This window comes from Phacochoerus africanus, chromosome 9, assembly GCF_016906955.1.
Source record: "Phacochoerus africanus isolate WHEZ1 chromosome 9, ROS_Pafr_v1, whole genome shotgun sequence".
NCBI classification, from domain to species: Eukaryota; Metazoa; Chordata; class Mammalia; order Artiodactyla; family Suidae; genus Phacochoerus; species Phacochoerus africanus.
This window is the reverse complement of record NC_062552.1, coordinates 76,610,900-76,630,797: the sequence shown is the minus strand read 5'-3', so window position 1 is coordinate 76,630,797 and position 19,898 is coordinate 76,610,900. Positions and strand designations below refer to the sequence as shown.

The window sequence follows — 19,898 nt, the reverse complement described above, 5'->3', positions numbered from 1 at the left end:
TACATCTCCCATCATGCACCTGAACCCCAAGGTGCCGGGCTCAGCCTGCGGCCTGAGACCCATATGTTACCCCTTCTCCCCACATCCACGCCCCGGGAGCCCCGAGGGCTCTGGGATGAGGAGCAGAGCGCGGGAGTACCACCTCGCTCCTTGCTCACCGCGGAGGTTGCGGCCCCTCGTAACCTAGCGAGTGTCTCGGGCCCTGGCCTGCCTTGGGCACCGCCACATCGGGTCTAACATGGCCGCTTGTACCGGCACCTCCCCCGTGTGCAGAGCGCCGGCCGAGGTCCTGGGCCAGGATCTGCTCCCGGCATTCCTCGCGGGCGTGGCGTGGCCTCCCTTCTCTCTTCTCCAGGTCCCGCGAGAGAGAGACCCTGGCGCTTTCAGGTGAGACCCGAAGCTCCGCTGGCTAGGCCTATGGGGAGGTCGGGCTGAGTCTTCCCAGGTAGTGAGCCGCCGACCTCCCAGAGCAGCAAGGTATAGAGGGGGCGCATTGAAAGGACATCCGCTACAAGGCTTGCTTTCTAGGGAGCCTTTTGGATTGAGGACATCATTAGCAGTGGAAGGGGTTTAACCCCAGACCTATACCTGTTGCTGAGCCTTAAAACATCAGAGAAGGCCATCCATCACAGAGGTAGGGAGAAAGGGCCCCCAACAGAGAGCCTTGGGACAGTGTGTGCGACTCACAGGTTCTTGGGGAGGGGGGTAGGAAATGGGTTATTTGGGAGCTCAGTAATGTTTGTTGATGGACTAATTGCAGGTAACATGGCCTTGGGCCTGATTGAAGTGGAACGAAAGTTCCTTCCGGGGCCCGGCATAGAGGAGCGGCTGCAGGAGTTGGGAGGTATCCTGGAGCACCGAATCACCTTCCGAGACAGCTACTATGATACCCCTGAGCTGAGCCTCATGCGGTCTGACCACTGGCTACGACAGCGAGAGGGTAGTGGATGGCAGCTCAAATATGCTGGGGCAGCAAGTGTCTCAGAACCCTGCACTAAGTACACGGAGCTCACAGCTGAGTCTGCAATTGTGGCCCAGCTCTGTGAGGTGCTGAGGGCTGAGGTCCCCAGGGCTGGGGGTGTGGCTGCTGTGCTGGACCATCTGGGGCTGCAGGAAATAGCAAGTTTTGTGACCCAGCGCAGTGGCTGGAAACTGGTGCCGTCTGGAGCTGATGAAGAGGAGCCACCCCTCAGAGTGGACCTGGATACAGCTGACTTTGGCTACGCTGTGGGTGAGGTAGAGGCCCTGGTGCGTGAGGAGGCTGAAGTCCCAGCTGCCCTAGAAAAGATCCACAGCGTCAGCAGCATGCTTGGTGAGGGAAATAGGCCCTTCTGTGTTTCCTTTGTCCCTCTTCTGGGTCAGTTAGTGGGGAGGGTCTCCGAGGCTATTTCTCTAAGGGGAATTATTTTAGCTATTTTTTCTTTTTTTAGGGCCACACCCACTGCATATGAAAGTTCCCAGGCAAAGGGTCCAGTCGGAGCTGTAGCCCTTGGCCTATACCACAGCCACACAGGATCCAAGCCTCGTCTGTGACCTACACCACAGCTCATGGCAGCGCTGGATCCTTAACTCACTGAGCGGGGCCAGGGATTGAACCCGCATCTCATGGATACTAATTAGGTTTGTTACCACTGAGCCACGATGGGAACTCTGTATTTTCAGTTTGCTTAGGGCTCTATCAAATCGTTTCCTCTTTTGCAATAACTGTAGAACCTGGATTTAATCCTTCCATGTGTCCCTGATCTAGCCCAGTGGTTGTCTTAGTTCTCATACCTCCAGCCGCTGCATGTGTCCTACAGTTCCATTTGTCAGTTCTCTACTTCAGTCCTTCCATCCATCCTTCCTTCAACTCCTGTCCTCTCATTTTTACAACCAGATCCTCATTCAATTTGTCCTGTTGGCTTGAGTAAAAGACAGGAACATTGTGTCTGTGACAGACTGCGGGGCAAGCAATGGCAGGTTTTTTTGTTCCCAGGCTTAGCTCCCTTGTAGACAGTTCATCCACACAAGTATGGGGTTATATGTCCCATGGGGCCTTACAGCTCTGGATGCTGTTCTTGCCTCCTCAGCAAACCTATGCCGTTCCCTGCTTTCCGCCCAGCATGCTGCCAGGCACTAACAATCAGACACTGGCTTATCGTGACTCTACACCACACAGAGGCTAGAATTCTCTGTGAATCCCTCCCCATGGCTGTAGCTGCTTCTCTCTCTTCTTTCTACATCCCTTGGTTCCTCTCTGTGTGCTTCTCCGTATGTGCTTCATTACCAAGCTAATGAGCTTCGGCCTGCCTGGATGGGCTTTAATCTTGATGGGGGGGAGGGCAGAGCAGTAACAAAAACGAGTCACTACTGAGGTCCTCTGTCTTCATGGCACCTGAGTGCCTCTTCACCGCTTCTTGCTGGAGGAGAGGCTCATGTTTGGCTTCCCAGGGCCACTCCTGGTTGAATGGCCTTCAGAAGCCCAGTGCTGCCTTGGAAACAACTTTGGGGTCTAGCTGCGTGGGCAGGGAGAGTCAAAGCATTTGCAGCTATCTGCTTCTCTCCTCATTCTCCTCTGCCTATAGGTGTGCTGGTGCATGAGGAGGCACCTGCCAAGCTAATCGTGTACCTACAGTGCTTCCGGCCTCAAGACTATCAGCGCCTGCTAGAAGTGTACAGCTCCAAAAGGAAGCCAGAGGGGACTGAAGATCTGGACGTGAGACTGGGCTAGGGTGTCCCCTCCTCTGTGGGGAAGAGCATCCTGGGTCTCCTGAGATTCATTCTTGGCCTTGCCGTGCCTCTTCCTCCCTGGCCTCCCTTTGGAGAGAGTGACCCTCTCGGTTCTGCCTGTTCCTTCACCCTACCCTCAGCCATCCTTCCTGGTGCCCTCCTTGGTTGCATCCTCTCCCTCATCCGTCAGATACAATCTGCGGGCCGCCCCTCTCCCCTGGCCGCTAAGCAGCCTCCATTGATTTCCGCTCGTGTTTATAGGATTTCCACTTAGCCGTGATCAGTAGTTAAGCACAGGAAAATCCCTTGCCACCCCCCTCCCTTGGTCGATGCCATTGATTCTGCCAGCGGCTCCTAAACCGCCTTACAGCTGAGTTAGAGATGAGGGGAGGCAGCAGGGATTTCCCTGCCCTGGGGTATGGGGAATAGCAGCAGGTTGGGCAAATAGGCAGGAATCCCTGTTAGGAATCGAGAAATTCCGGTTTGCTGTTGCCACTGTGTCCTGTTCTGGCCCAGAGGGCAGCGTGCCTCCTGTGGAAGTTTAGGGGCACATCTGCTCCCCAGCCCTGGAGAGGGGTAGAAAGAAAACCCTCCTTTGTTGCAACCAGTTCCAAAGGCTCAGGGCAAGATACCTACTTCCCATGTAAGAAAACTTCTCCCTGGGTGTTAAACACATATGTTTTCTACCTCAAATATGGCTTTCCCTCCTCAGGCTTTATTATTTGTGGGGTTGAGGGGGCGCCCCCAACAGGTTCCGCAGTGGCAAGCACAGGACCAGAGCGCCACCTGCTGGTAGCGCTCAGATGTGCCTCCAGGTAGCTGGGGCCCCTGTGGTTTGGATTCTTAGGAAGACTTCATACTGTGAGTGGAGGCAGAGTTACTGCCATGTCTCCACAGGCAAGTTGTTCACCTCAAAGATTTCCTGCACCGACTGGCCAAAGTGGTTGTAGGTGAGGCGCAGCTTCAGCCGCAAGGGGGCCTAGAGATAAGAGAGCAGAGACCGGGGTTAGCACCTATGACAGCCCCCTTTCCTGGGTCTTAGCCTTGAGGGGCTCCTGGAGCTCACCTTGTTAGGATTGAGGATTCTGAGGAGCTGCGTCATCGGAAGGCCACCCTGAGCTGGAACTGTGTCCCCACTAGGGGCCTGTAGCTGTAGCTGGAAACTCTGAACACAAAAGGTTGGACAGATCCCACAGTAAGACAACTGGCTGGGCTCAGGCAACCCCTCCACACCCAGTAGTTTGAACCCTCTTCCCCTAAATCCCCAAGTGCCTGTCCTGGCATATCACTCCCTCCTCATCTCACTCTCTTCCTGACCCACCTCCTCTACTTAGTGGCTTTTTCTCCTGGAGTACCCAGGCCACATCTGAATCCTGGTCTTCTACAAACCTTGGGCACAGCGGCCTGGCAGATGAAGTGGGTGACGTCACCCGCTGAGGTATTGGTGGCTGTGACAGTGATTAACAGCAAAGCAGGGGTTCCAGGGGGTCGAACAAAAGACAGATTCAGCTGTAGTCCCTCACGCTCAAACACTCTGAGATTTGGGATAGGAGCTACGGTAGGGAGAGAAAAGCAGCTCAGTGTATGAGCTGAAGATAATAGTTCATTCGTTCCACAAAAATTAAATGAGCACCCAGTGGGTGCAGGGCACTGCTCGAGACGCTAGCAACAGAGTGGACAAGGAGATGAGGTTCCTGCTGGAGCTGACAGCCTAGTGGGGGGAGAGGACAATAAACGAGATAATCACAGATGGTCACTGGTGCGCCGAAGGAAATAAATTGTCAGGATAACTGGGGGGAACTAACTTAAATAGCAGTAGGGGAAAGCATCTGACATTTGAGGCAAGGCCCAAGAGTGAGAATGAGGCAGTCATTTGACGTGCTGAGGAAAGAGCACTCCATGAGAAAAGAACATGAATGCCAAGGGCTTGAGGTGAGAGGGCCTGAGGGGTTTCGAGGAGACCAGTGGAGCAGGCAGTGGGAAAGCCTATGAGGTGAGTGAGGAGGAAGCAGGGCCCAGAGGCCAGGGTAAGAAGTCTGGAACAAAGGGAAGACACAGGAGGGTGTCCAGGAGGGGACTGGCATGATCCAATGAGCCCTGACACTAGGACAGGGTTGTGATGGGGGCATACTGCAGGGAAGAGGGTACCTGAACCTCAGTCCTTGGCTTCGAAGGAGAAGCAGCCTTTCCACCCCTCTTAAGAAGTCGCCCCTTTGCAGAGCTTACCAGGGGGTGGGGGAGCACAAGGAAGGTCCAGGAGATTTATTAAAGTGCCTCCTGGGGTGGGATCCAGAGGGGGAGGGTGGTGGGCATCCGCAGAAGGGCCATCCAGGAGATCCAAGAGATCCAAGAGCTTCGAGGCCTGGGGGAGGGGGAGAAGGCAGAGGGTCAGGGCTGAGTAAGGAAGCTGGATCATGCTCTTCCTCCGGGGCTCCTCACCTCCTCACCTGGGGCTCTGTGGGGTTAGGGGCCGCTTCTTCTTCTTCGCTTTCCTTTCCTTTCTCATCGACCTGAGGGCCACCTCGCTCCATAAGAGGCATCTTTTCCAGGATGGCAGCCCTGGGAGGATGGAAGGCAGGTATAACCCTCTGGGCAGGCCCTGGGCTTTTCACACAGGAGGTGTGGGAGGAGGGTAAGAACGTGGAGAGTCCTGGGCTTAGGGTGGGTCAGAAGTGCCCCTCTGATTTCCTAAGAAGGCATGCTGCTGCTGTCTGAACAAGGAGGGTGGGAAGCCTGCTTGGCTTCGATGAACTGTGGGTGGGAGGCTCTGACTGGATGAGACCTTTGTGCCCAGAAAGGGACAATGGCCAAGGGGGGTGGGTCCCGCACTGCGGCTGGGTGGTGCACACCTCATGTGGTCGTACTTCCGGAAGAGAGTGTTGTATTCCACCGCACGCTGCTGCAGCTCCACGTCCAGGCAGCTCCCGTAGATGGACACCACCTGGCGGATGCGGCTGGGCCGCGTGGCGGTGTGCAAGTGGGAATGGCGCTCTGCCCCTGCCCCTCACCTCCAGGATGCGGCAGGGAAGGAAGAGGCTCCATGGAGCAGGGAGAGACCCACACTACTTGGCTCAAAAGAAAATACCTAAGGATTGCGGGGAGGTGGGGGGGGTGGTGAGGGCCTGGAGAGAAACCAGAAACTGGGGGTGGGGGCACCGTGGAGAAAGGCTCTAGGGCAGCGGCTGGGCCCCAGTCTCACTTGTTGTCCCCACGGAGCCGGGTGCTGAGCTTCATGAGGGCTGTCAGGGCATATCCTCGGGTAGCTGGCAGGGACATGTGAGACTGCAGTACCCTTTCCAGCAATGCCAACACCTCCTCTTCCTCCACCTTTTGGAGGGACACAGGGAGTGACCCTGGGTTCAGCCCTGCCTCCCCTGACCCATCCTCCAGTTTACCCCCAGTGCAGGACCCACCTGCAGGGGCTCAGCTTCCTCACAGCTCCCCTCCAGCAGGAGGTCCCCGTATTCCCCGATGCACCAAGCTGCCACCTGCACCAGCGGTTGCTGCATGGGGTAAGAAACGTGCTGGGCCAGCGTCTGGGTCCCCTCCTCACTTCCAGACCCTGTGATATCCTTTAGGTAGTGCAGAGATGGAGTTTAGAGGAGAGGGGAAAAGGGAAGGCCTTCAGCACAGGGAGCTGTTACAGAGCAGGTTTTGTTAATTTCTTGACGCCTCTATCCTGGCTCCTGGGCTTCCTCTGCCCTCTGGTGGCCAAGTATCAGAACTACATGGCCCAGGATGGACCTAGAGATTATCATACTAAGTGAAGTCAAAGACAAATATTAAATAATATCACTTATATGTGGAATCTAAAAAATAATACAAATGAATCTATACACAAAACAAAAACAGATGCACAGGCACAGAAAACAAACTTATGGTTACCAAAGGGAAAAGGAAGGGGAGTGGGATAAATTAGGAGTTTGGGGATTAACAGACACACTACTATATATAAAAGGGAGAAACAGGAGTTCCCGTCGTGGCGCAGTGGTTAACGAATCTGACTGGGAACCATGAGGTTACGGGTTCGGTCCCTGCCCTTGCTCAGTGGGTTAACGATCTGGCGTTGCCGTGAGCTGTGGTGTAGGTTGCAGATGCGGCTCGGATCCCGTGTTGCTGTGGCTCTGGTGTAGGCTGGTGGCTACAGCTCCGATTGGACCCCTAGCCTGGGGACCTCCATGTGCCGTGGGAGCGGCCCAAGAAATAGCAAAAAGAAAAAAAAAAGAGAAACAAGGACCTACTTTATGTAGAGCTCAGGGAACTGTATGAAATATCTTTTTTTTTCCTTTTTAGGGCTGCACCCGCAGCATATGGAAGTTCCCAGGCTAGAGATTGAATTGGAGCTGCAGCTGCTGGTCTACACCACAGCCAGGGCAACACCAGATCCAAGCCATGTCTGCAACTTACACCGCAGCTTATGGCAACGTTGGATCTTCAACCCACTGAGCAAGGCCAGGGATCAAACCCACATGTTCATGGACACTATGCGAAGTTCTTAAACTGCTGAGCCACAATGGGAACTCCCACATTCAATATATTGTAATAATCTATAATGGTAAAGAATCTGAAGAAAAAAAGATATATAACTAAATCACTGTGTTGGACACCTGAAACTAACACAATATAAATCAACCTTATTTCAACTTTAAAAAATAGGGAATTCCTGTTGTGGCTCTGCAGGTTAAGAACTCGACATAGCATCTGTAAGGATGTGGGTTCAGTCCCTGGCCTTGTTCAGTGGGCTAAGGATCTGGTATTCCCACAAGCTGCAATGTAAGTCACAGATGCGGTTCAGATATGGTGTTGTCATGCTGTGGTATAGACAGCAGCTTCAACTCCAATTCAACCCCTAGCCTGGGAACTTCCATAGGCCACAGGTACCACCTTAACAACAACAACAACAAAAAACTACATGGCTTAACCACAAGGGGTGCAGTGGTGATGAGGAAGTGAGGGAGTCTATCCCTTGAGGGAGAGATGGGTGGTTTCCTACCCTACTTAAGTAATCTGGAAAGGGGGCTATAGTATAGACACTGGCTGGCATCTGTGAATTCACTCAGTATTCAAGGTAATAACAAAACCTAATGCATTTAGGAAGTGTTTTTATCTATCTCACTTGACCAAGACCACTCTGGCAGGTAGGCTCAGTAGGATGCTGAGGACACCTAGCATGAAGTTAAGTGAGTCGTCTGTGGTTGCACAGACAGTAGTATCAGAACCAGGACAGGAGTCCAGGTGTTCTAACTGTAAACAGGGATCTGCCCTTGAGTGTCTCCTCTGCTAAGCAGAGAGCTGTGACCTTGAAGGAAAAACAATTAGGAATCAGGTGTAGGAAGCAAGTGGCCCAGGAAAGGCTGGGGGATGCGGTGAGGGGCGGGCAGCCCTGGGCCTAGTGGTGGAGCAGTACCTGAGAGATGTCCTTGGCCAGTGCGCTGTAGAGGCGGCGCACAGAGTAGGCGTGGAGCTCCTGGGCACCCCCAATCAGCTGGGTCAGGTTGGCTACCGCATCATCACGCACATAGGCGCCTGCCTGGAGGGGTGAACATGACCGAGTCAGCGTGGTAACCCCCGCCTGCTCCCGCCCAGCTCAGCCCAGCCCCTGCCTCACCGTTGTCAGCACATGCAGGATGGTGTCTATGTGCCACCGCTTGGATGGGGCAAACCTAGGGGACATGTGGCTCTTCAGTCCTGGTGCTGAGCCACCATGGATTCCACCCTGTCTGTCTCCTGGGCACCCATCTGCTCACCTCTCAGCTGCCAGCAGGATGCCTGAGGCACAGGTGGCCCGCAGATCAGGGGGGCAGGACTCCAGAAAGCCCTGCAGCTCCTGGGTCATGGCTCGCACATTGGAGCTGTTCACCAGAGCCAGGCTCAGTTCCAGGGCCCGCCTGGCAGGAGGAGTGTGTGTTTATACAAGGCAGCCCAGGTCACCCCATGACATGCCACAGGCCCCCTTCCCCAGTCCCCTTTCTCCAGCTGCTCTGAGCTGGTCTGGATCTTGGGCAATGGGACCTCTGTCCTGCTCACCGGCTGAGGGAAGCATCGGGGTCCCGCAGACAGTCCACCACGGTGGGCCGGTGCCGCTGCACAGCGCTGTGGTCAGACTGCACCAGCCGCAGCAGGGACATCAGCGCTACGTACCTGTCAGAGCGGGCGAGGCCCTATCACACCCTGGCCATCAGGCCCCTCCCCATCCCATCTTGCCCTGGGTCTAAGAATCTGGAGGGTAGGGCAGAGGGCCAAGGGCACAGCCCACCTGGGCCTGTTACCTAATGTTCCTGTCACTGTTGAGCAGGAAGCGGCCAAGAATGTTGACAGCTAGAACCTATGGGAGACAGAGGTTGGGGACAGTCAGGGAAGGAGCAACCTGCTCACTCAGGAGTGGGGAGTGCGTGGCACAGGGTGACAGGGGCCGAGGGGGAGAGGTGGGGGGATGGTACCCGCAGGCCTGCTGCTGAGCGAATGTCCAGGATGGTGAGGACCGTCTCAAAGAGCACTGCGCTGCCGGCATTTCGGCTGGTGTTCGTATTTGTGGCTACCTGTGTGGATGGGAGCGAACAGGCAGCTCTAAGGGGTCTGTCCTCTCCTCAGGTCTCTGGATGTCATCCCTTAATCCTCTAACAAAGTTCCCCAAAAGACAGGATTAAGAGGTGGAGTAAAGAGTTCCCATCTTAGCACAGCAGTGGAAATGAATCCGACTAGGGTTGCAGGTTCAATCCTTGGCCTCGCTCAGTGGGTTAAGGGTCCGGCGTTGCCATGAGGTGTGGTGTAGGTCACAGACATGGCTGAGATCTGGTGTTGCTGTGGCTCTGGCATAGGCCGGCAGCAATAGCTCTGATTAGACTCATAGTCTGGGAACCTCCATCTGCCATGGGTGCGGCCCTAAAAGGACAAAAGACAACAACAACAACAAAAAGACGGTGGAGTAGAAGGACTGGAGCTTACCTTCTCTCATAAAAACAACAAAATTACAACCAACTGCTGAACAACCTTCAACCAAATGGACGATGGCAAACTTTCAAAAAAGATATCCTACTCCAGAAGACAAAGAGGAGGCCACATCAAGATGATAAAAGGGGTGATTACTCAATATAAGTAACCCCATATCCACCAGGTGGGCAGCCCACAGACTGGAAAGTAACTGGATCACAGAGACTCACCTACAGGAGTGAGAGTTTTTTGTTTTGTTTTGTTTGTTTTCCTTTTTAGGGCCGTACCCATGGCATGTGGAGGTTCCCAGGCTAGGGGTCCAATTGGAGCTACAGCTGCTGGACTATGCCATAGCCACAGCACCATCAGATCTGAGCCGCGTCTGCGACCTACACCACAGCTCACAGCAATGCCAGATCCTTAACCCACTGAGTAAGGCCAGGGATTGAACCCGCAACCTCATGGTTCCTAGTCAGATTCATTTCTGCTGTGCCATGACTGGAATTCCTGGGAGTGAGAATTCTGAGCATCAAGTCAGGTCCCCATGCCTGGGGATCTGGCATTGGGAAAAGGAGCCCCTGGAGCATCTGGCTAGTGGAGCTTGTGTGCAGGGGCTCTATGGGACTGGGGGAAACAGAGACCTCATTCTTGAAAGATGCACACAGGCTTTCATGTACACTGGGTCCCAGGCAAAGCAGGGACTCCATAGGAATCTGGGTCAGACCTGACTGCAGTTCTTGGAGGATCTCCTGGGAAAATGGGGTGACTGTGGCTCATTGTTGGGGAAGGACATTGGAGGCAAGGTTCTCTGGAATATTCATCAGCATGTGTTCCTCTAGAGGTGGCCATTTTGGTAAAATATGGTCCCGCATCAGCTGAGAAGCCCCAGGCCAAACAATAATCCAGTTGGGATTACAGCCCCACCTATCAGTAAGAAGCTGCCTAAAGACCTCCCCCAGGCAAATGCCATTTCTAATCTCACCCAGAGGGTGAGATTCTAACCCCACCCACCAGAGGGATAAGAATAAGCTCCACCTACCAGTTGGCAGGCACCAGCTCCTCCCATCAGGAAGCCTACAGCAAGCCCCCATACTAACTGCAGCCATGGGAGGCAGGGTTGGGGGGGGGGGTAGAATGACATCAGAAGCAAGAGAGGCTACAACTCTATTGTCTGCAAAAAGGAGACCACACCCAAAACCAATACAAAATGAAAAGGCAGAGAACTATAACTCAGAAAAGGGAGCAAGAAAAAAAAAAAAAACCCAGAAAAACCGTTAAGTGATCTGGAGATTATCTGCCTCCAGGAAAAAGACTTTAGACTGATGAAGTGAAGATGATTCAAGACATTGGAAATAAACTGGAGGCAAAGACTGATAAATTACAGCAAACACTGAGCAAAGATATACAAGATTTAAAACTTAAGCAGAGATGCAAAATTCAATAATTGAAATAAAAAATTCATTAGAAGCAACCAACAGCAGAATATAGGAGGCAGAAGAACAAATAAGTGAGGTGGAGGACAGACTAGTGGAAATCACTTATATGTAACAGAAAAGAGAAAAAAAGATGGAAAAGAAATGAAGAAAGTCTCAGAGAACTCTGGGACAATGTTAAACACGCCAACATCCATATTATAGGGGCGCCAGAAGGAGAAGAGAGACAGAAAAGGACAGAAAAAATATTCAAAGAGATAATAGCCCAAAACATCTCTAACATGGAAAAGGAACCACTTGCTCAAATCCAGGAAGCACAACTAATACCATGTAAAATAAACCCAAGGAGGAACACCCCAAGACGCATTTGAATCAAACTGACCAAAATTAAAGACAAAGAGAAAATATTGAAAGCAGCTAGGGAAAAGAAACAAATAACATACAAGGGAACCCCGATAAGGCTACTGGCAGATTTTTCAGCAGAAACTCTGCAGGTCTGCATGCCAGAAGGGAGTGGCACGAATACTTAAAGTGAGGAAAGGAAAAAACCTCCAACCAAGATTACTCTACCCAGCAAGGCTCTCATTCAGATTTGAAGGAGAAATCAAAAGCTTTACAGACAAGCAAAAGCTAAGAGAATTCAGCAACACTAAACCAGCTTTTTCTTTTTTCTTTTTTTTTTTTGCTTTTAAGTACCATACCTGTGGCATATGGAGGCTCCCAGGCTAGGGGTCTAATCAGAGCTACAGCTGCTGGCCTACACCACAGCCACTACCACACCAGATCTGAGCCGCATCTGTGACCTACACCACAGCTCACAGCAACACTGGATCCTTAACCCACTGAGCGAGGCCAGAGATCGAACCCTCAACGTCATGGTTCCCAGTCAGATTCATTTCCACTGTGCCATGACGGGAACTCCAACACTAAACAAGCTTTACAACAAATACCAAAGGGAATTCTCTAGGCAGAGAAGAAAAGGCCCCAACTAGAAACAAAAATGCTACAAATGACAAGGCTCACCAGTAACAACATATATGCAGTAAAGGCAGGAAATCATCCACGCACAAATATGCTACCAAAGTCATAAATTGTGAAAAGAGGAGGGTACAAACGCAGGACACTGGAGATGTGCTTGTAATTAAGAGACCAACAACTTAAAACAATCTCGTGTGTGTGTGTGTGTGTGTGTATTCCTATGTCAAACTTCGGGGTAACTACAAACCAAAAATCTACAACTGATACACACACAAATAAGAAAAATCAACTCAAATACAACACTAAAGATATTCATCAAACCGCAAGAGAAGAGGAGAAATAAGTGCAACAAAAACAAATCCAAAACAGTTAATAAAATGGCAATAAGAACATATATATCAATAATTACCTTAAATGCAATTGGACTAAATGCCCCAACCAAAAGACGTAGACTGGCTCAAAGGATACAAAAACAAGACCCATATATATGCTATCTTCCAGAGACCCACTTCACTTCTAGAGACATACAAATTGAAAGTGAGAGAATAGAAGAAAATACTGCATCGAAACGGGAACCAAAAGAAAGCTGGAATAGCAAAGCTCACTATCAGACAAAATAGACCTTAAAATAAAGATTATCATAAGAGACAAAGAAGGGCATTACATAATGATCAAAGGAGCAATCCAAGAAGAAGATACAACAATTATAAACACATATGCACCCAACACAGAATCACCTCGCTATATAAGGGAACTACAAACAACCTGAAAAGGAGAAATTGACAATAATACAATAACAGCAGGGGAGTTTAACACCCCACTTACAGCAACAGACAGATCATCCAGACAGAAAATCAACAAGGAGGAGTTCCCGTCGTGGCTCAGTGGTTAACAAATCCAACTAGGAACCACGAGGTTGCGAGTTTGATCCCCGGCCTTGCTCAGTGGGTTAAGGATCCGGCGTTGCCGTGAGCTGTGGTGTAGGTCGCAGACGCAGCTCGGATCCTGTGTTGCTGTGGCTCTGGCATAGGCCAGTGGCTACAGCTCCGATTCGACCCCTAGCCTGGGAACCTCCATATGCCTCGGGTGAGGCCCTAGAAAAGACAAAAAAAAAAAAAAAAAAGAGAAAAGATGAATGGGCCAATCACAAGTACTGAAATTGAAATTGATTTAAAAACTTCTAACAAACAAAAGTCCAGGACCAGATGACTTCACAGGTGAATTCTACCAAACATCTAGAGAAGAGCTAACACCTACCCTGAAACTATTTCAAAAAATTGCAGAGGAAGGAACACTCCCAAACTTATTCCATGAGGCCCAATACCATAAACCAGACAAAGATACCATTAAAAAAAGAAAATTACAGACCAGTATCACTGATGAACATAGATGCAAAAATCCTCAACAAAATAGTAGGCAAGGATTGTACATCATGATCAAGTGGGATTTATTCCAGAGATGCAAGGATTCTTCAATATTTGCAAATCAATCAGTGTGACACACTATATTAACAAACTGAAGAATAAAAACCACATGATGCTCTCAATAGGTGCAGAAAAAAGCCTTTGACAAAATCCAGCAGCCATTTCTGACAAAAACCCTCCAGAAAGTGGGCATAGAGGGAACCTACCTCAACATAGTAAAAGCCATATATGACAAACCCAGAGCTAACATTATTCTCAAGGGTGAAAAGCTGAAAGAATTCCCGCTAAGATCAGGAACAAGAAATAGATGTCTGCTCTCGCCACTACTCTTCAACATAGTTTTGGAAGTCCGAGCAAAGAAAAAGAAATAAAAGGAATCCAAATTGGAAAGGAAGAAGTAAAACTATCACTATTTGCAGATGACATGATACTATACCTAGAAAATCCTAAAGACATTACCAGAAAACTGGTAGCTCCACCAATGAATTTGAGCTCATCAATGAATTTGGCAAAGTTGCAGGATACAAAATTAATACCAGAGTTCCCATTGTGGTACAGTGGAAACGAATCCAACTGGGAGCCATGAGGTTGCAGGTTTGATCCCTGGCCTCGCTTGGTGTTGCCATGAGCTGAGGTGTTGGTTGCACATGCGGCTCGGATCTGGTGTTGCTGTGGTTATGACACAGACCGGCTCAGATCAGACCCCTAGCCTGGGAACCTCTATATGCTGTGGGTGCAGCCCTAAAAAGCAAAAAAAAAAACCAAAACAAAACAAAACAAAAAAACAAACAGAAATTGACTGCATTTCTACATACTAACAACAAATGATCATAAAGAGAAATTAGGGAAACAATTCCATTTACCATTGCATCAAAAAGAAGAAAATACTTAGGAATAAACTTACCTAAAGAGACAAAAGACCTGTACTCTGAAAACTAAGACGCTGATGAAAGAAATCAAAGATGACACAAATAGATGAAAAGACATACCATGCTCTTGGCTTGGAAGACTCAATATTATCAAAATGACTATACTACCCCAGGGAATCTACAGATTCAATGTAATCCCTATCAAATTACCAAGGACAATTTTCACAGAACTAGAACAAACTATCTTAAAGTTTGTTTGGAAGCACACTAGACCCAGAATAGCCAAAGTCATCCTGAGAAAGAAAAATGGAGCTGGAGGAATCAGGCTCCCTGACTTCAGACTATACTACAAAGCTACAGTCAACAAAACTGTATGGTACTGGCACAAAAACAGAAATACAGATCAGTGGAACATGATAGAAAGCCCAGAATTAAACCCATGCACCTACAGTCAACTAATCTATGACAAAGGAGGCAAGAATATACAATGAAGAAAAGACAGCACCTTCAATAAGTGGTGCTGGGAAAACTGGACAGCCACATGTAAAAGAATGAAATTAGAACACTTCCTAACACCATACACAAAAATAAACTCAAAATGGATTAAAGACCTAAATATAAGACCAGACACTATCAAACTCTTAGAGGAAAACACAGGCCAAACACTCTCCGACATAAACCACAGCAATATCTTCTTAGATCCACCTCCTAGAGTAGTGACAATAAGAACAAAAATAAACAAATCGAACTTAATTAAATTTAAAAGTTTCTGCACAGCAAAGGAAACCCTAAACAAAACGAAAAGACAACCCACAGAATGGGAGAAAATCTTTGCAAATGAAGTGACTGACAAGGGATTAATTTCCAAAATTTATAAACAACTCCTACAGCTCAATACCAAAAAAACAAACAACCCCATCAAAAAATGGGCACAAGATCTAAACAGACAGTGCTCCAAAAAAGACATACAGATAGCCAAAAAAACACATGAAAAGATGTTCAACATCACTAATTATATAGAGAAATGTAAATCAAAACCACTATGAGGTACCACCTTACACAGGCCAGAATGGCCATCATCAAAAAATCTAAAAATAATAAATGCTGGAGAGGGTGTGGAGAAAAAGGAACCCTATCAAACTGTTGGTGGGAATGTAAATTGGTGCAACCACTGTGGAAAACAGTACGGAGATTCTTCAGAAAACTAAAAATAGAATTACCATTTGATCTAGCAATCCCACTCTTGGGCATCTACCCAGAGAAAACCATGACTCGCAAAGACACATGTACTCCAGTGTTCACTGCAGCACTATTTTCAATAGCCAAGACGTGGAAACAACTTAAATGTCCATTGACAGAGGAGTGGATGAAGAAGATGTGGTACATGTACACAATGAACTATTACTCAGCCATTAAAAGGAAAGAAAGAATGGCATTTGCAGCAATGTGGACGGACCTAGAAATTATCATGCTAAGTGAAGTCAGTCAGACAATGAGACACCAACATCATATGCTATCACTGACATGTGGAATCTAAAAAAAAGGACAAAAAAAAAGGAGTTCCTGTCGTGGCGCAGTGGTTAACGAATCTGATTGGGAACCATGAGGTTGCGGGTTCGGTCCCTGCCCTTGCTCAGTGGGTTAACGATCTGGAGTTGCTGTGAGCTGTGGTGTAGGTCGCAGACGCGGCTCGGATCCCGAGTTGCTGTGGCTCTGGTGTAGGCCAGTGGCTACAGCTCCGATTGGACCCCTAGCCTGGGAACCTCCATATGCCGCAGGAGTGGCCCAAGAAATAGCAAAAAGACAAAAAGACAAGACAAAAAAAAAAAAAGACACAATGAACTTCTTTGCAGAACAGATACTGACTCATAGACTTTGAAAAACTTATGGTTTCCAAAGGAGACAGGTTAGGGGGTGGGGGGATGCACTAAGGGTTTGGCATGGAAATGCTATAAAATTGGGTTGTGATGATCATTGTACAACTATAAATGTAATAAAATTCAATTCACTGAATTAAAAAAAAAGTTCACCGAGCCCTGCTATGCACCAAAGGCACTGCACTGAGGTGGACGGTGTCCCAGTCCTCAGGGAGATCAGTCTAGAGGGAAACGGAGACCTCCGGCAACCTCACGGAGAGTGGTCATATGAGGGATGTTGCGCCCGGTCAGTGGGTTCACAGAGCAACACATCTAACCAGCCCCCACCACTGCCCCACCTGGGCCAGCAAGTCATTCATGGTCTCACTGCTCTCTTCGTGGTTCTGGCCCAGAATCCGAAGCAGACGAAGTATCTGGACCTGAAATGGAGTTAGCGGTTGAAAGGCTGGTGGGGTGGTTCTTAGCTTAAGGAGTTGTGGGGCGGAGGAGAAAAACTCAACACTGAGGAGAGGAATGGGAGGGGTCCAGCTGGTTTCCTAGAGCGTCTCCACCCCACCCCTTCAGGTCCACTGGCCCTGTGAGGGGATCAGAGGTGTGTGAGGCCGGGTGACTTGGGGACAGGCTTTGTTTTTTTTTTTGCTGTGTCCACAGCATGTGGGAATTCCTGGGCCAGGGATAGAACCCACACCACAGCAGTGATCCAAGCCATTGCAGTGAAAATGCTGGATCCTTAACCTGCTGCACCACAAGAGAACTCCAGGACAGGATTATTTTTTTTTGATTGTTACCAAACTACATTTTCTGACCTTCAGGCATCTCCCTTCCCACCCCGGTCCTGGGATAACCTGGGCAGTCTGTGCCTGCCACTCTCCTGCCCAAGACACTGACTGAGCCAAAGTGTTTTCTGAGAGGTAGAGTTTCCATTGTGGCATGGTGGAAACGAATCTGACTAGTAACCATGCGGCTGCAGGTTCAATTCCTGGCCTTGCTCAGTGGGTTAAGGATCCAGCGTTGCTGTGAATTGTGGCGTAGGCCAGCAGCTGGAGCTCCGATTCAACCCCTAGCCTGGGAACCTCCATATGCAGTGAGTATGGCCCTAAAAAGCAGAAGAAAAAAAAAGAAGTGTTTTCTGTGAGGTGACCACCGGCCGTGGGCTTACTAGGCTTTTTGTTCAGGGATACAGCAGGGAAGGGTCAGCCCACCTGTAGGAAGGGGTCGCTGACTCCAGATATGCTGTGTTCTGTGGAGTATCCCGTCGTCACCAGACTCCGGAGGATGTGCACCAGCTGGGGCACCACCTGGAGGGAGGGCACAGCCCAACCTGGGCATTTTTCCAAATCCTCCCAGCCTTCAGCCCCATTCCAAGCCCGCGGCCTCTCTCTTCCTGGCCCGGGGCCCCACCCTTCACCAGCCCACCTTTCGAAAGTGCTTGAGAGCTGCAGGGCTTCGTTCGCAGAGCTCCGTGATCAGCGTGATGGTGCCCAGCAGGATGCCTGGGTCAGGGTGGGGGAGGTGAACGGTGGGCCGGGGCCCAGGGGGGCCTACTGTGCGTGTGTGCTTGTATGCACCTGCTACTCTTCTCCTAGAAGCTGGTGTTCCTGCCCGTGTTTTCCTTCTGTCCTCAGCCAGAGCTGAGGCAGAGGACAAGGATCCCCGTAGTCTTACCATGGTGGCGTTCCCGAAGCAGTTGGGCACAGGGTGGGAGGAAGAGATTGGAGAGCTCGGGGACCTTCCGGATCATGTGCACTGCAGTCAAAACAGCCTGCAGAGGTGGGGGCTCAGACAGGGCGAGGGTCTGCCAGGATGGACCCATCCCCCACCTCCACCACATGGCAGGTGGGTGAGTTTCTGGAGGGGCAGGTGCCTAGAACCTGCCATCTCACCTTCTTGCGCACGTAGGGGCTAGGCTGCAGGAGCAATTTCTCCACCTCATTGGCCAGGTCCCGGCACATCTCAGCAGAGCCCATGGTGCTTAGAGTGCACAGGGCCAGGCCTTGTATGGCCTGAATCCCCTGGCTCAGGTCACTGCAGAGTTTTGGGAGGACGGTCAGGCAAGCCTCTGAGAAATCCAGTCCTTCCCAGTACCTGCAGCAGGCAACCCTTTGGGATTTCCCAGTTTCCCACTCTCCCATCTCCCTGATTCCAAGCACTTCCCAGAACCCTCTCACTTCTTGATGCTGTTGGTAATGAGCAGGTGGGCATCCTGCCTCTCATCCAGTAGAAGCATGGCCCCCAGGTAGCCCACCCTCTTGTCTGTGAACCTGGGGGAGGCGATCAGTTTCAGGCACTCCATCTACAGGGAAGGGGGTAGACCAGGAAGGGGCAGGGATGAAACTGGAGGTACTAACGTCCCTTCTCTAGCCTTCTCCTTAACAACAGATTAACTTGTGAAGGCAGGTATCCCACCACCCTCCCTTCAACACGAAGAGAGGTTTAGGAGATTCAATTAGCGGGTAGTTTCAAGGAAACAGGAGAATGGGAAACAGAGGAAGAGGTGCGCTGAATGGCGCTGGCCAGAGAATGAAGGGAATGACCAAGAGGGGCTGTAATGGGGAAGGACTGCGGTGTATGCTGTGAGGGCTCAGCAACCATGCAGAATAAAGAAATCGGGGCACAAATAGGTAAGAGGGTCCGAGACCCTGCCCCACTAGCTTCTCTCATCAAACTCGGAAGAGAGGCGTCCCTGGTCAATACCTGTCCAAAGTGGGCGGGGTAGCCTAACATGTGGACGTAGAGCAGTTTGGCCAGCTGGCGGTGCCTGTGCAGAGGGTCCCCATCGCGGAAGGCGGCCCGGATGTGGGCGCACTCCTTCTGGATCACTTCCCGCTCCTGGGCCTGGGTCTTGGCCTCACGAATCTCCTGGATTAGCTCCTGAAGCTTCAGCGAGGACACCACCATCCTGGGGGTGCAGAGCCCGCAACGGAGAGGGCTTTGACCCTCTGGCTGGGAGTATCCGGGCTTCCTGCCCAGGTTTGCCCTGTACCAAAATTCTGAGGGTTCGGGTCCCACAGCTCCCCGAAAACCGAGCCCTCTCCCCATGTGGGTTCCCAAATTCCGCCCCCTCCTCAGACCGCGGGAGACTTCCACTACGCATGCGTCCCCGCGCCCATTGCTACTGAGCATGCGCCGGAATCCCGCCCCTTTCCCCCCGCCCCCCACGCTACCCCTCGCCGCCTCCACCTGGTTTCCCATCCCTAGCTCAGCCATCTCCTTTCTAGAGCCCAGAGCTGTTTCTTCCGCGGCAATCCGCGTTCACGTCTCAGGCGGCCTCGGCGTCCCCAAACCGGGACGCCAGCCCTGACGCCAGCCTCACCTGGCTTCAGTCTCAACTCCGCTCCTCTCCCCCCAGCGCTTCCGGGTGCAAGCCCCACGGGGGGTTGGTGCCTGGTCCGGTCCTTCCTTCTCCCCGCCCCCATCGCGGGACCCCGCCCCTCCGGGGCAGTCCTGCTGAGCAGCCAGAACTGCTCTGACCTCAGGGTTTTCTGGTTTGCAACTTAAGGGAAGGAGTTGTTAACTACTTAGGGGAGGTGGGACTGTGTAACAGGCCTGGGGGTCTCCAAGGAGGGCTCCTTTACCTGGAGAGCCTCTGAGAGCTTGGGTCTGCAGCCATCGCACCCGAAGGAGAGGACAATTCCCCCCCCTTTTTTTGAATTTTTTATTAATATATTTTTTTTGTTA

The 19,898-nt window shown here is 50.8% G+C and overlaps 2 protein-coding genes across 7 annotated transcripts; one reads left to right on the top strand and one right to left on the bottom strand.

The window, feature by feature from the left end:
• The first annotated feature begins 14 nt into the window (after positions 1-14).
• THTPA (thiamine triphosphatase) lies at positions 15-4,457 on the top strand. Of its 3 annotated transcripts, XM_047794862.1 has the most exons (4): positions 15-387; positions 529-634; positions 761-1,312; positions 2,565-4,457. In XM_047794862.1, the coding sequence occupies exons 3-4, from the start codon at positions 766-768 to the stop codon at positions 2,708-2,710; spliced, it is 693 nt and encodes a 230-aa protein (XP_047650818.1). In that variant the 5' UTR covers positions 15-387; positions 529-634; positions 761-765; the 3' UTR covers positions 2,711-4,457. The 3 variants fall into 3 exon arrangements, with proteins under 3 accessions (XP_047650818.1, XP_047650817.1, XP_047650819.1); XM_047794861.1 differs by lacking the exon at positions 529-634 and having other exon boundaries at positions 16-387; XM_047794863.1 differs by lacking the exons at positions 15-387; positions 529-634 and adding an exon at positions 394-477.
• Positions 3,403-19,645, bottom strand: AP1G2 (adaptor related protein complex 1 subunit gamma 2). Of its 4 annotated transcripts, none has more exons than XM_047794858.1 (22): positions 19,534-19,645; positions 18,915-19,119; positions 18,389-18,513; positions 18,104-18,245; positions 17,886-17,982; positions 17,637-17,713; positions 17,423-17,518; positions 16,559-16,639; positions 9,150-9,248; positions 8,979-9,034; positions 8,737-8,850; positions 8,457-8,597; positions 8,318-8,372; positions 8,117-8,239; positions 6,123-6,281; positions 5,909-6,036; positions 5,559-5,663; positions 5,157-5,268; positions 4,936-5,071; positions 4,099-4,262; positions 3,776-3,874; positions 3,403-3,688 (listed from the first exon to the last, which is right to left on the bottom strand). In XM_047794858.1, the coding sequence occupies exons 2-22, from the start codon at positions 19,116-19,118 to the stop codon at positions 3,587-3,589; spliced, it is 2,415 nt and encodes an 804-aa protein (XP_047650814.1). In that variant the 5' UTR covers position 19,119; positions 19,534-19,645; the 3' UTR covers positions 3,403-3,586. The 4 variants fall into 4 exon arrangements, 3 of the variants coding, with proteins under 3 accessions (XP_047650814.1, XP_047650815.1, XP_047650816.1); XM_047794859.1 differs by having other exon boundaries at positions 6,123-6,212; XM_047794860.1 differs by lacking the exon at positions 5,559-5,663.
• Positions 19,646-19,898: the final 253 nt, after the last annotated feature.